At 35.1% G+C, this 14,202-nt stretch overlaps 4 protein-coding genes and 1 long non-coding RNA gene across 6 annotated transcripts; 3 read left to right on the top strand and 2 right to left on the bottom strand.

The window, feature by feature from the left end:
• Positions 1–1,442: 1,442 nt before the first annotated feature.
• LOC104754653 (uncharacterized) lies at positions 1,443–5,386 on the bottom strand. The gene is made up of 3 exons (XM_019239703.2): positions 4,902–5,386; positions 1,960–4,754; positions 1,443–1,844 (listed from the first exon to the last, which is right to left on the bottom strand). Exons 1-2 carry the CDS (start codon positions 5,235–5,237, stop codon positions 2,004–2,006), a joined length of 3,087 nt encoding a protein of 1,028 aa, XP_019095248.2. The 5' UTR covers positions 5,238–5,386; the 3' UTR covers positions 1,443–1,844; positions 1,960–2,003.
• Positions 5,387–5,769: 383 nt separating this feature from the next.
• Positions 5,770–6,552, bottom strand: LOC147923245 (uncharacterized). The gene is made up of 2 exons (XR_015585845.1): positions 6,407–6,552; positions 5,770–6,318 (listed from the first exon to the last, which is right to left on the bottom strand). It is a non-coding gene; the product is annotated as an uncharacterized LOC147923245 (long non-coding RNA).
• A 1,545-nt stretch (positions 6,553–8,097) lies between these two features.
• LOC104754652 (putative FBD-associated F-box protein At1g05080) lies at positions 8,098–10,224 on the top strand. Its single transcript, XM_087496388.1, has 4 exons — positions 8,098–8,376; positions 8,507–9,408; positions 9,507–9,641; positions 9,746–10,224. The coding sequence occupies exons 2-4, from the start codon at positions 8,509–8,511 to the stop codon at positions 9,845–9,847; spliced, it is 1,137 nt and encodes a 378-aa protein (XP_087352514.1). The 5' UTR covers positions 8,098–8,376; positions 8,507–8,508; the 3' UTR covers positions 9,848–10,224.
• A 141-nt stretch (positions 10,225–10,365) lies between these two features.
• On the top strand, positions 10,366–11,907 carry LOC104754650 (uncharacterized). Of its 2 annotated transcripts, none has more exons than XM_010476879.3 (3): positions 10,366–10,774; positions 11,247–11,270; positions 11,385–11,907. In XM_010476879.3, exons 1-3 carry the CDS (start codon positions 10,591–10,593, stop codon positions 11,729–11,731), a joined length of 555 nt encoding a protein of 184 aa, XP_010475181.1. In that variant the 5' UTR covers positions 10,366–10,590; the 3' UTR covers positions 11,732–11,907. The 2 variants fall into 2 exon arrangements, with proteins under 2 accessions (XP_010475181.1, XP_010475180.1); XM_010476878.3 differs by having other exon boundaries at positions 10,370–10,774; positions 11,247–11,288.
• Positions 11,908–13,521: 1,614 nt separating this feature from the next.
• On the top strand, positions 13,522–14,109 carry LOC109130103 (CLAVATA3/ESR (CLE)-related protein 20). Its single transcript, XM_019239319.2, has one exon. It carries the CDS (start codon positions 13,670–13,672, stop codon positions 13,904–13,906), a length of 237 nt encoding a protein of 78 aa, XP_019094864.1. The 5' UTR covers positions 13,522–13,669; the 3' UTR covers positions 13,907–14,109.
• The last annotated feature ends 93 nt before the right edge of the window (positions 14,110–14,202 follow it).

Here is a 14,202-nt window from a genome sequence, read left to right as displayed (position 1 = left end):
TTCTGCATATGTTGTGATTTGAGTTTTCAAAAACGAATATAGAGTACTCAATCTATGAAAAAAATGTGTGTTTTAATGTTCCACATCGCCAGATTGGTAAATTTATATTTATATGATTGATAAATTAATAATTTTATTTACTCACAATTAGAATATAATAATTAATACTTTAAAATTTATCACAAAATAATAATGCAAATAAAATAAACAAACAATATAAATAGTAACAAACAAAAAATTAGTATTTAAAAAGATATATGTAGATTTACCAAACAAACAAATTAAGCTACTATAATATTCTAAAATAATTAGTATTTAAAAAGATATATGTAGACTTACCAAACAATTGTAATATTAAAAGTAAATATTGTCTCAAACAAAATAATATATATATATTTTAAAAGTATAACAATAATTTTGGTTATTATATTATAATTTTTGTAAAAATATTAATCCGTGCTTTATGGCACGAGATATCTCCTAGTAATATTAAAAAAGAGGATGGAATATCAATGTGAGCTAGTTAAAGAGTTATATACAACTTGCCCAAACGATGATTCAATTCAATTTATGGCAATGTGGCTCGAACGTGATTAATGTTAAGATGAGATCATTTCTGTTAACCTAACTTAAAAATTTAAGTTCGAGTTTGTAGGTGGGCGCATAGAAAATGTTTTTGATTAATTGTAACATTCAAAAAAGAAAATCTATTTTACTTGCATCCGTAAAAAAAAAAAAAAATAACTTATTCATGGAACAAAATAAAACAAGCAAGTGTTTCCAACTGATTTTTCAGTCAGAATTTGCAGGTTTACGTACGACAGTCATAAATTGCACTCAAAACCCAACGTGACGAAAAAAAGATTTTGAGGTTGTGAGATGTATCCCATTAAACTCAAAGGCAAATCAGTACTTAATTTTGATAATTAAGATTCTTTTGTTTTGTTTTTAAAATTATTTACTTCTCTTTCGCATTTTTGTCCTCACTTTCATTTTTTCTTGAAGATCTTATTTATACTTGCTTCTAATATTTTCTTACATCTGTTTTCTTGGGTAAAATCTTAATACATTAGCAAAACATCATGCTTTGGAGAATGATTCCACAGTCTCAACATATAAGGCGAGGGTAAGATTTGTCTAAATTCATGTATATATAGTTAAATAAATATGTCTAGATGCATATTGGAGTGAGTATCCATCTAATTACAAACAAGAACGTGTATCATGTGGAGATATACTTTACTAAATAAAATTATTGCTCTGATGAAAACGATTGACTAACAGTAAGTTACGTCGGTTGCACATGTCCAAATTCGTTTTTTTTTTTCGGTTCAAGTGATGCAGCCAGTAGTCATCTATCTCATCAGAAGAAGAAAAAAGCATAACACAGTGACTTTGGATTTGGTGGGTACTTGGTAGAAAAATATAAAAGCTTAAGCATAGAAACAAGGCAACCAGTGTCTTTTTAATTACCAGAAACTAAGCTGAAATCCAAACAAATTATACAAGTCTCGGTTGTTTATGTGTGTTCCCCAAGTGGCCACGATACCCAAATGAAAATACCACAAGACTGAAACTACTTGTGGCTACAGAACAAGTAAAAACTGAATTCTTCGAAAGTCATTGAGAATGGAATGTGTATATATACGTCAAAACAAGCAATCTCCAAGCCCCAGGAAAAAAACAAGAGAGATAGGAGAGTACAATGTGATAATATTACTCTGTCTTGGAGATTGGAGGCACAGAATGTTTGGTCATGCATCTGTGACATGGTAGCTGCTGTTGTTGTTGTGCCTCCAACAAGATCAACTGTTTGATCTTTACTACCATCAGGATCACTCGTTCTGTAATCGAAAGCCAAAAATCCAAAAAAACCCGGAACATGTTACTAAAGCTCCTTGTAAGTACGAACTGAAGGTAGAGTTTAGGGAACAAGAATTTGACTAGAAGATAAGAAACCTGTGTACGGTAGAGATTTCAGAAGGTATGACTTTGGCTTCCTCTCAGTCAGTTTTGCCGCCAATACTTTCAGAAAATAAATCAGAACGTGTGATGCTGTCAAAATCAAGGTCTCTGCGATTGTTATTTGCCCCAAACAAGTTCATTTCCGGAGGAGTCTTGGAATTAGCTGAGCTTGCAAAATCACTCCAGTCATCTTCATCATCCTTGACATATGTAGGGGTCTTCTCAATGGATTTCTTTTCACTGGTTTGCCATAGATCATCTCCAATCCAATCAATATCCATGGATGAACTTCCATTGCCGCCCACAACCTGTCCCTCATTCTTATCATGGACAGCTGAGTCGTTGTGTTGGTTTTCACCAGTGACATTACCAAATAAATCATTTTGCAACCAATCACCAGCTTTGTAGACATAAGCAGTTGAAGAATCTGCCGGTTTTGCATAGAGTAAATCTTTTCCGGAACCAAAGACAGAATCCATATGAGCAGCCAGATCAACCGGAGAACTTACAAAGTGGTCACCACCAATCTTTTTCTGAGAAGGATTACGATCAGCAGATTGAAAGTCAGATTCCCAATCAGAAGACGAGGCAACAATCTTGTCATCAAAAGACTTAATGTCAGCATTTGATGATGTTGCACCCTCAAACAAACCAAAATTTTCATCCTCTTCAGAACAACTATTTCTCTGAGCATCTTTACCTTCAAACAATCCAAAACTCTCATCATCTTTAGAAGAACTAGTTTTGTGAGCATATTTTCCCTCAAAGAAACCAAGATTTTCACCTTCTTTAGAATGACTACTTCTCTGAGCATCTTTACCGTCAAAGAAACCAAAACTCTCATCCTCCTTAGACGAACTAGTTCTCTGAGCATCCTTACCCTCAAAGAAACCAAAACTCTCATCCTCCTTAGACGAACTAGTTATCTGAGCATCCTTACCCTCAAAGAAACCAAAACTCTCATCCTCCTTAGAAGAACTAGTTCTCTGAATATCTTTTCCCCCAAACAGACTAAGGTCTTCATCCTCTTTAAAAGAGTTCGGAACATCTTTTTCCTCAAAGAACCCGAGGTTTCCCTGAGCTGCTAAAGAAACATTTTCCTTAGCATCTCGTCGCGCAAACAAACTAAGATTCTCATGTTCCTCAGAAGAAACATTATTCTGGACTTCTTTCCCCTTAAAAAAACCGACATCTTCGTGCTGCTGGTCTCTGTGATTGTTATTTGCCCCAAACAAGCTCATTTCCGGATTCTTTTCACCAGATAGATTCGCATGATTGGTGGGAGGCTGCATAGACGCCTGCGGAATGGTTGGTGATGTGAAACTATCCCAAGTTCCAAAGAGATCATCTTCTAGTCCTTTGCCTATGTCAGACATCACGCTTGTACCAGTATTCTGCTTCTCCTCTACGTTCTGTTCTTTAACACCGTTCTTGACTTGCGCCTGTCCATAAAAAATCTCTTCTTGGGAACTTTCCATGGTCTGAGAAAGTGGTTTATTAGGAGTCTTGGAATTAGCCGAGCTTGCAAAATCACTCCAGTCATCGTCATCATCATTGACATATGTAGCGGTCTTCTCAATGGATTTCTCTTCATTGGTTTGCCATAGATCATCTCCAATCCAATCAATATCCATGGATGAACTTTCATTGCCGCCCACAACCTGTCCCTCATTCTTATCATTGACAGCTGAGTCGTTATTTTGGTGCTCACCAGTGACATTACCAAATAAATCATCTTGCAACCAATCACCAGCTTTGGAAACATAAGCAGTCGAAGAATCTGCCGGTGTTGCATAGAGTAACTCTTTTCCGGAACCAAAGACAGAGTCCATATGAGCAGCCAAATCAACCGGAGAATTTACAAACGGGTCACCACAAATCTTTTTCTGAGAAGGATTATGACCAGCAGATTGAAAGTCAGAATCCCAATCAGAAGACGAGGCAACAATCTTGTCATCAAAGGACTTTGATGATGCACCCTCAAACAATCCAAAACTCTCATCATCTATAGAAGAACTATTTCTCTGAGCATCTTTACCTTCAAACAATCCAAAACTCTCATCATCTTTAGAAGAACTATTTCTCTGAGCATCTTTACCTTGAAACAATCCAAAACTCTCATCATCTTTAGAAGAACTCTGAGCATCTTTTCCCTCAAACAAACCAAGATTTTCACCTTCTTTAGAATAACTACTTCTCTGAGCATCCTGACCCTCAAAGAAACCAAAACTCTCATCCTTCTTAGAAGAACTAGTTCTCTCAGTATCTTTTCCCCCAAACAGACTAAGGTTCTCATCATCGTTAAAAGAGTTCGGAACATCTTTTTCCTCAAAGAACCCAAAATTTCCCTGAGCTGCTAAAGTAACATTCTCCTGAGCATCGTGTCGCGCAAACAAACTAAGATTCTCATGTTCCTCAGAAGAAACATCAACATCTTTTCGCTTAACAACTCCCGGACTCTTGACACTCTCGAATAAGCTAAGACTACGTGGATCCTTAAAATCATCATCATCATCATCCACGGTTTTGCTCTCTGCTGATTCCACTTTTGAAAGATGTCCTCTTCCCTCAACGAGAATATCATCAAGACTAATTCCTCCCAAATTCAGGGGATTTCTATTCAGCACTAATTGTCCATCACCATGAGGTCCACTCTTTATAGACTTATCCTCTGTTGCAGACCATTGTATTTCCAAATCAAGAAACTTAGAAACAGCAATTCCTTTAACCACAGGTGCCTTAGCTCCTCTGCTTGATCCATTCGTTTCCTTTAACGGCTCTACCATCTCCTGCAGATAAAAAGTTCGTTTTTTTTCAACACACCACATTACCACATCTGACTAATACACAATCAGGGAGTGAAACAAATCCTCAGCAAAAAATCGGAAACGAAATTGAAAAATTGGTGGGAAAAGGTTTCGACTTTTTTTTTTTACCGATCCATCGAGATGAAGAGAGCTGAGAAACCATTTGTAAGCAGAAGTGGAAGTGAACTTGATGGGATCAGGAGGATTATCGCTGGTACGTTGTTGATTGCCGCAGAAAACGCAGATCAGAGACTCGATTCCACGCAGAAGCTTTCCTTTGCAGTTCCGGCAACGGAGGTACGGAGCCGAAGCATCTAGTTCTGCAATTGCCTCCGCGGATGTGGGAAGGGTGGAGAGAGATGGGTCTGAGTTATCGCCGACGGGATCGAAGGTGGAGAGCTTGGCACCTTTTCGAAGGGAGACCTTGAGTTGGTTTATCAGATCTACTGAGATCTCCATCGGCATTTCGTAAGGAATCTGGGGTTGATTGATTACTGATGATGAGTCTTCTTCTTCCCTCGGTATCGATTACGCTCAGTCTCTGGTTTATGAATGGTTTGGTCTGATTTGAATTGGTCCGGTTTAGGATATTACATTTTGTTAATTTGAATTGGAACCACTGTCGGAGCAAAAAAAATTTATTCATGGGTGTCAATGTCATAATTTTTTTTTTCAAAAAACAAATAAATTATATTAAAAAAATTATTATTATAAAAGTTCAACTTTTTGAGAAATTATGTTTTTTCCCGTTTAGTGCTTTGGGGTTTTTTAATCAACTTATAATTATATTTAGCTATACAAATATACAATCGATTAAGATTTTGTTAAAAACTAAGGCCAATCGTTTGTCAAAAAAAAGTCTAATAATTATATGTTAATATCTTAAAATTATATAAAAACTTAGAGAAAGAGAATATATGGTGTCATTGGATTAAAAAATTTATAAAGTTATTAAAAGTTTTGTATTATTCAATTAAAATAAAATAATCTATAATTATTAATGAATTTAATTATTGTATTATTGGTTTATGATTTTATACATTTTTCTTCACAAAATAAAATCATGGAAAATATGATTAAAACATTTAGATTGTTTGAGAGACTTTACAAGATTATAGAAAAACTAATCAACAAGATTATAGCAAAGGTAAAAAAAAGTGAATGTACTACTACCCTCGCTACTAAATGACTATAAAGAGTGCAGAGAATAAGATGGCACAACAAACCCTGGAGACTAAGTCAAACCGCATAACTTGGCCTCGATATGGTTCCTCTGATTCTTCTCCTTGGCAAGTCTTTTCTTCTCCTTATTGGCCTTCTTTAGCGCATCCTTCTCTGCCTTCTCCTCCATTTTTCTTGCATGATCAGCTTGCTCCTCTTGAAGCCTCCTCAAGACCAACTGTTCTCTTCTCCTATAAGCTTCTTCCCTTGCCTGCTCTGCCTCAATCTTGGCCTCTAAGATAGTAATCAGAGTAAAGGAGTCTTCAACAATGTCCAATGGCTAAGAGAAAGATGCAGCAAGCCTGTCAATGACTCTCCTGGGCACCTAAAGGTTCACAACAACAGCATGTTAAGTTGACAAGTGACGAGAGGCAAAAAAGACTTTTATGTGATTTACAGTTCAAGATTGTCACCGTGTAATCCGGGTCATTCTCTTGGAACCAGCCTGCTTTATCAAGACGCCCGATGAATTCTTTCATGAAGCTACATAGTTAATAAATCTTCTCACATAGCTACCATATTTATATGTTAAGATAGATAGTAAATGGATAATTTTTTCATAATGACAGAACACAATCTATCTACCTAATTTAAAGCAATATATTAGATTAAAATATAATTCTTTTTTCACTTTTATTTAATTTTATATTTAATTATTTGAATTACTATTTAATACATAAAGTTAATAAAATATTAGATTTTTTCAGCATATGATGTGATTTGAATTTTATAAACGGATATATATTTTTTAAAATCTATCTTAACATTTTTGAAGTATATTTTTGTGCAATAATATTTTTTGAAATGATTTTCCAAAAAAACATGGTCTTAAACACTATTAATCACCATAAATTTGATTTTAATCATAGTTCATTGTATTTTTGACCATGGTTTAAGACCATGCACAAAACCATGGTCTTAAAACAAATTTGATTTTAATCATAGTTCATTGTATTTTTGAAAGTACACATATTTATTGTCCTTTCAAAGTCAACCCATAAAATTTTATTAACAAGTACTGTTAATTAGTGTAAAAACACCAAAAAAAAATATATATATATATAAGTGCATTGATATTACAAAACAAAGAAATTTACTATGGGGTAAATTTTGCAAATACAACAATATATATATAATATTGTAATATTTATATTAACTAACTAAAAAAACTTGATTATATTAGTATACTAACCTATTTAAATGATTTATGAAAATGAATAGACTCGTGGTGTACCTCGGGGTAAATCTTAGTCACATAGTTGATAAATCTTTTCCAAACATTTTTTGTACATTGTATTTAATTTGTCTTCATTTTAGATAGTTAAGAACAAATCTGACTATTTTATAATATTTTGATATTACATAAGGATTTTAAAATTTTTATTGACTATGAAAATTATGACAAATTAATTTTGAAATTACATGCTTTATCCTTCAATTTGAATCTCTCTATTTTCACTTTTAAATCCATTTAAAACATATATACTAATACTTTTGAAATATATTTTCGAAATAAATACTCACTTTACCGATTTAAAACTTGGAAAAAAACTACCAATAAAACACAGAATTTCATATTATTCACATCGAATCAATCAACAATAATGAAATATCCTAAACCGGAACAATTAAAATCAGACCAAACCGATTATGTTTGAGACGTTGGAGCAGCAAAGAAACCGGTTATTACTTATCTATGTGTGTAAAAAAAGAAACTTGTAAATGGTTCATTAACAAAATCACCGTATGAAAAGGTATGGTTTAAAACTCTCAACATCACAATGAAAATCAACATTTGACTTATGAAATGTGAGCATGGTGTAATCAAATATATTTGCTATTATTACACACTATGAAATTACATGTTGATGCTTCAATAATTAATTACTATACCGCTAATAAATTCGGTTTGTGTAGCTGTTTTTTTTTTAACTCTGTAGTAACTAACTGCAACCGAAACCTATATTGAATGGGTTTGAGTTTGCTTTTGGCCCAACACACGTTCTTCTTTCTCTAGGCCCAGCTTGAACTCTTGATCCGAATTTCTGACCAGTTTGCATGCCCGTATACATATAAAAGTCAATGTTGTTGTTTTGACAAAACTACAAAACAAAACCTACGAAACTACCGTCTTCGACCCAAGGGAAGCGTTCCCTCGACGTCAACCGGATTTAGAAGAAGATTTTGAGCTGGGATTTCGAAATTTGGCTTCACAGGTGGGTTGTCTTCCAGATCTGAATTCAGAGACCCCGTGGACGACGCACAAGCCAGGACGCGGGCAAACTTGGAAGTAGGAGGGAGGGAGCGGTAACGGACGAGAAAGGTTATTCTTTTGTCAATCCACCGGAATTTAGGGTTAACGAGGGTGCCAATCGCCTAAAAGGTATTCTTTCTTTCTTTATAATTTCTACCTAAGTTACAATGTCCCATCCGACAACTACCAAAACCTAGAAACGAGTGTGTTTTTTTTGTGTGTGTTGCTTTTGACGCTGAATGTTATATGCTTCGTGAAGATATGGCAGAAGCCAAAATTGAAGAGACCGTTTGTGAAGATAGGATTAGTGTTTTACCTGATGATTTGCTCGTAAAGATATTGGATTTTCTCCCGACAAAAGACGCAGTGGCCACCATGTTTCTGTCGAAACGATGGCTTTCTACCTGGACGATGGTAACTGAACTCGAGTATAAAGACATCGATTGTGAAAGCAAGAAAAGCGTTTGGTGGTTTCTTAACAAATCATTGCAACTCCACAAGGCACCTTTAATATACAGCTTGCATATGGAACTTGGTCCACAGTGCCCTACTACTGATGATGTTGATATCGGAAAGTGGGTTGCAAAAGCTGTTGATTGCTTGGTGATTGACCTATATATCAAGCTCCTCTGGTCCGCTGGTCCAACCAGCTTGCACAAGAGCCTTTACTCTTGCGAATATCTGGCTGACCTGACTCTCTCCGACCAGATTCTCGTGAATGTTCCTTCTTCTTCCGCCTACCTCCCATCCCTCACAGAGCTCGAACTAAATCGTGTCGTGTATAAAGACGAGGATTCTCTCGTTAGCTTGTTATCGAGCTGCCCTGTTCTAGAAGTCTTGTCAGTGACACGGAGAGAAGATGACAATGTGAAAAGGTTTACGGTCAAAGTGCCTACTTTATCGGACTTGTCGTATGATAATTTTTCCTTTGGCAGCAGCAGCAATGATGTAGTAGACCATACCGATAGGTCTTTGGTTGTAGATGCTCCTGCAATGACCAACTGTCGAATCACTGATTATTCAGGAGACTCTCACTCCATCGAGGATATGCCCTGTCTCCGGGATGCAATTATCAAATCTGAGTCTTGTTATCAGGATGACAAATTTCTAACTTCTTTTTCTTCAGTCTCGTCTCTTTATCTGTACTTGTCTGATGCAATGGTATCTATCTTTCTAATTTAACTCATTGTAATTTCATTGCTGCATCTACCTACTCTCGCTCTTAATATATTTAAGAGTTTTGTTTGTTTCGTTTGCAGGTTAAGTGTTGTACCACCATCAACTTCTCTCGACTCATAAAGTTAAGCATATTTCCATTTGGACCAGACTGGTTAACACCACTCCTACTTTTGCTTGAAAATGCTCCAAAACTAAAAGAGCTTTTGGTAGATGATGTACGTATAATCACCATATCCTCCTCTGTTCTAGCTTTAATGTACTAATTTTTTTTTGCTTAATTACCATATATGTATATATAACCCCTCATTGCTTCTCTCAGAAAGATATCTATAGCTGGCCCAAGCATATCCCATTTGCATGGAGCCAACCAAGTCCTGTTCCCGGATGCTTGTCATCACAGCTTGAGATATTCGAGTGGTGAGCATATGGGGATAGAATAGAAGAGGAAGAATTCTTGACATACATTTTAGCCAACACTAAGCGTTTAAAAACGGCAACAATCTCTTTGAGGTTGGATCTTGAAGACCAAGAGTTGATCATCGAGGAGTTACAAGATCTTCCTAGGGTTTCACCAACATCTCACCTTTTGTTCAAATGAATAGTCTACACTACACTACACACTTTATATACAGTTTGTTTGGAAATTTAGCTGTTAGATGTTGGTTTTCTTATTATAACTTATAACTCTCTTCTTCAGAAACATGTTTGATTAAGGGAATCGTATGTATGTATACGAGAATGACTAGGAGAACGTCTTTGCAAGGGACCAGCGTCTAATTAATCTGACCAGTTTTTAAACCGGCCATCGTTACCGCCTTACCGGTGATTCGTTTTTTTTTGTTTTGTATTGTTGTAATACCGGTTTAAATCTTGGATGAAATGTTGAAACCAACAAAACACAATATTCAATTTCATATTGTCACAAAATGAAACTATACGGGTCAATTAATACACAGTCACTCACACAGGACATTCAATACACCTTTTTTTTTTTTTATCAACTGTCGATGGAATTAGCAAAAGAGTCAAAAGTGTGTCATTCTTTTATACCACCGAATTTTTCAACATAGCGTCTTCTTTCTCTCATCAGACAGCTAAAATCCCACTCGCCGGAAATTTCTAATTTTTTACCAAAACCACCCAGATCACCGTATCTCTTTATTAATGGCGAGACACGCGGCGGCGTTGAAGATCGGGTTAGCTTTGCTGGGACTGAGCATGGCTGGTTACATACTTGGTCCGCCTCTCTACTGGCATCTCACTGAAGCTTTGGCCGCCGTTTCAACCTCCTCTTGCCCTTCCTGCCCCTGTGATTGCCCTCCTTATCCCGCTATTACAATTCCCAAAGGTAAAAAAAATAGACTTTTGCTTGATCTGTGCTCCTCGTGATGACAATCTTCAGTAGATCTGTGGCTAAAGTTTACTCCTTTTTTTTTTTGAAGTTTCGATTTTTTTCTTCTTCTGGTTCTGAAGTTACTGAATTGCATGCTACTTTTGAGCTTGGTTCGTCCTTGAGTATGAATTTGAGAATGATTAGAGTACTAAGTAAGTAGGCAGGTGTTGATAGATCTACTACTTGAATTGTGTTCCACTTGTGTCGATACTCTCAGTTATTTGTTTAGTGAATTCAAAGAAAGATTACAGTCTTGAGTTGAAATCCATTTTTTTTTTTGTAATGCTTGTTGTAACAAATTTCTTAGTTACTTACTACTGTATATGTTTCTTGCTAAGCTGAGTTTATATTCTTTTTCGGATGTGGTTACCAAATCCAAAAGATTGATCCTTTTTTTTTTTTTAACTTGTTTCCTTTCTTCTTGCAGAACTCAGTAATACTTCTTTTGCCGGTGAGTTACTTGTGATGGGTATTTCCTGAACTGCATCAGATTGAGAGTCTTTCGAGTTTTGAGCAATCGAGTCTTTTTTTTGTATCAAACAACTTGCTTTTTTGATTGTTGTAGATTGTGCAAAGCACGATCCAGAGGTGAACGAAGACACTGAGAAGAACTATGCTGAACTTCTAACCGAGGAACTGAAGATGCGTGAAGCAGAGTCTTTAGAGAAACACAAACGAGCAGACATGGGACTATTGGAGGCCAAGAAGGTAACATCTTCGTACCAAAAGGATGCAGATAAGTGCAACTCCGGTATGGAAACATGCGAAGAAGCTCGGGAAAAGGCGGAGTTAGCACTCTCCGAGCAGAAAAAGCTAACATCCAAGTGGGAAGAGAGAGCTCGTCAAAAAGGATGGAGAGAAGGAGCCACCAAGTCAAATGTCAAAACCAAAAGCAATGTTCAGGTTGCTTAGGAAACCCCAAGGGATCAGCAAAAGGATCTTTAGTTCCGAATCACTCATGTAACTTGGTTGTCACAATATAATGTCAACTACTATTATAAACCTTCAACAACATAACAATCACTAAATTATATATGCTTGTAGAAAACACTCAACACAATAATCCAAATTACATCAATTGACCACCATACACATTACACAATGTACACATCAAACACAGATTTTACCAATTATTGTAACAGTTTTGGACCTTCCCTTTGGTTTATAGTGTGTGTGGTGAAGACAGCAGAGATTCTATCTAGAATTTGTCTCAACAGATTTGGAGTAGATAGGCCAGATTTCTAATAGGCCCAAATCCAATAAATTAGGCTAATGTTTCCCTCATGGTCGGCAACATTTGATAATCAGGAAAATTGAATATTATATCAGCCGGAAACTATGAAAATAATATAACCACCACCACGAACGAACAGTTCAATGTTTGACATGATGAGAGATGTTGAGAATTTTGCAGCTGTAGTCGGTTTTTAAAGTTAAACATGAAATCTAGTATATAAAGCTAGCTAATATTTTCTATCGACCAATAGACCAAAGTCGTTTTCACTAGTCAAAATATTATAAAACGTAGGTTTTATATTCTATTATTGATAATCATGACTTTTGAATTAGTCTGTGGAGAAAAAAAAGAAAGCAGAATTTTCCGGTCTCAAATCAAAAAAGGTCAACAGAAGAAAAATGTAACTTTATAAGTAACTTTGTCTCTTGTGTTTCCATGTTGTTGTTGATAATGATATTCATACAAATCATGCCGCTATTCAAAGCTTCATCATTCTGCATACGAATGCTTTAATCCTTAAAAAGCTTCATTACATTCACGCGTAAGTAGCACAAGCTGATATGTTTAATGAACTAAAAAATTATGTTTTACGTTACACATGTGAAAACTAATCAGAAAATAATCAATACAAAATCTTTACTTATTGACCAATATTCGCGTAAACCACATGGTATATAGCTATGTGTGAACTTCAACATGTATTGATCTACATGTGCATGTGTGTGTGTGTGTGTGTGTGTGAACACCACATTAATTAGAGCTACTGGATATTTTATTTCCTTGTGAGTTGAATTTCAAAATCGTTGCAGCTATCTCCTATAATCAATACTCACTTTTAAACCGGCCATTTTTAGGTGGGAAGTGGGGTTCACCGTTCACCATTGTATTTATCAGATTCTCTCCATTACAAGTTACTGACAGTTCCACAGTTATACATATTTTGTAAATCTTGTAAACATAAGTACTAATCGAAGGGCACATTTGTAAAACCTTGTTGTTGTTGTTGTTGTTGTTGTTACTACTCTATTTCCAAATCAATTGTTTATTTTTAGAAATCAATAAAAAAACATTATATTTTATCTATTTATGATAAACAAAATATATTATGATATGAATAACTACTTCATATTTCAAAGAAAAACATGCATTATACGAGTTTGAATGAAGATGACTATACCGAGTTTGAATCAAGATGATAAAGCAAGGACATTAAAACTAATTACTAGACTATGTTTTGGTCTAATTATAAATATAGAAATTTTACTAATCTTTTGACTCACACAATGTATTAGCTAAATGGCACCTCAAAGTTCTATATATTTTTTTTATATATAAAAAAGAAACTTGAATAAATATTGTAAGATATAAAATTAATGTTGACAAAGAAAGAAACTTTATGAAGTGGACCATATATGTCGATACCTAATCCCTAAATAAAATGCAAATATATACACACTCGCAACAACACATATGGAAGTTTGTGCATCACACCTCTTGTTTCTCTCATAATCATATATACCAAAAATCTCTCTAAGAAAAAAAAGAAAAACATTCTTCAAGAGAAGTAAAAAATATTTTTGTTTTCTTATAAAAAAAACAAAACACAAAAGAATATGATGAATCCGACTCGTCGTATTCGTTGTCTCATTGTTTTTATCTTCCTCGTTGTTCTATCTAAAGCTTCAAGAATCCACGTCGACGAGAGACGAAGCTTCTCATCTAAACCATCTGGTCAAGACAGAGTCTTTATCCCTTCTAAACCTACTTTACCGGTCGTTGACGCCGGAGAAATCCTACCGGAGAAAAGGAAGGTAAAGACGGGATCAAACCCTTTGCACAACAAGCGATGAGGAACCCTACAACAACAACAACAACAACAAAAAATCAGATAAATTTATTAGTTTTTTTTTCTTTCTAAACTCTCTCTCCTCTATTTTGTTAAATCCTAATTAACCACAGAGATTATTATATCACATATGTATATCCTTTTTGTTAAATCCTACTACACGAATATTAATGTAGGATTCATTAATCCAATCTTTTTTTTGTTCCATTCTCTTCTCAATACTTAGTTACGTTGTTGTTTATAATATATATATATATATATATGATGAGAGCTTGAATCAATATCTGTGTGGATGTGGTA

This window comes from Camelina sativa, chromosome 17, assembly GCF_030686135.1.
Source record: "Camelina sativa cultivar CO46 ecotype springtype chromosome 17, ASM3068613v1".
NCBI classification, from domain to species: Eukaryota; Viridiplantae; Streptophyta; class Magnoliopsida; order Brassicales; family Brassicaceae; genus Camelina; species Camelina sativa.
The sequence above is the reverse complement of the archived record's forward strand: the minus strand, read 5'-3'. Positions and strand labels throughout refer to the sequence as shown.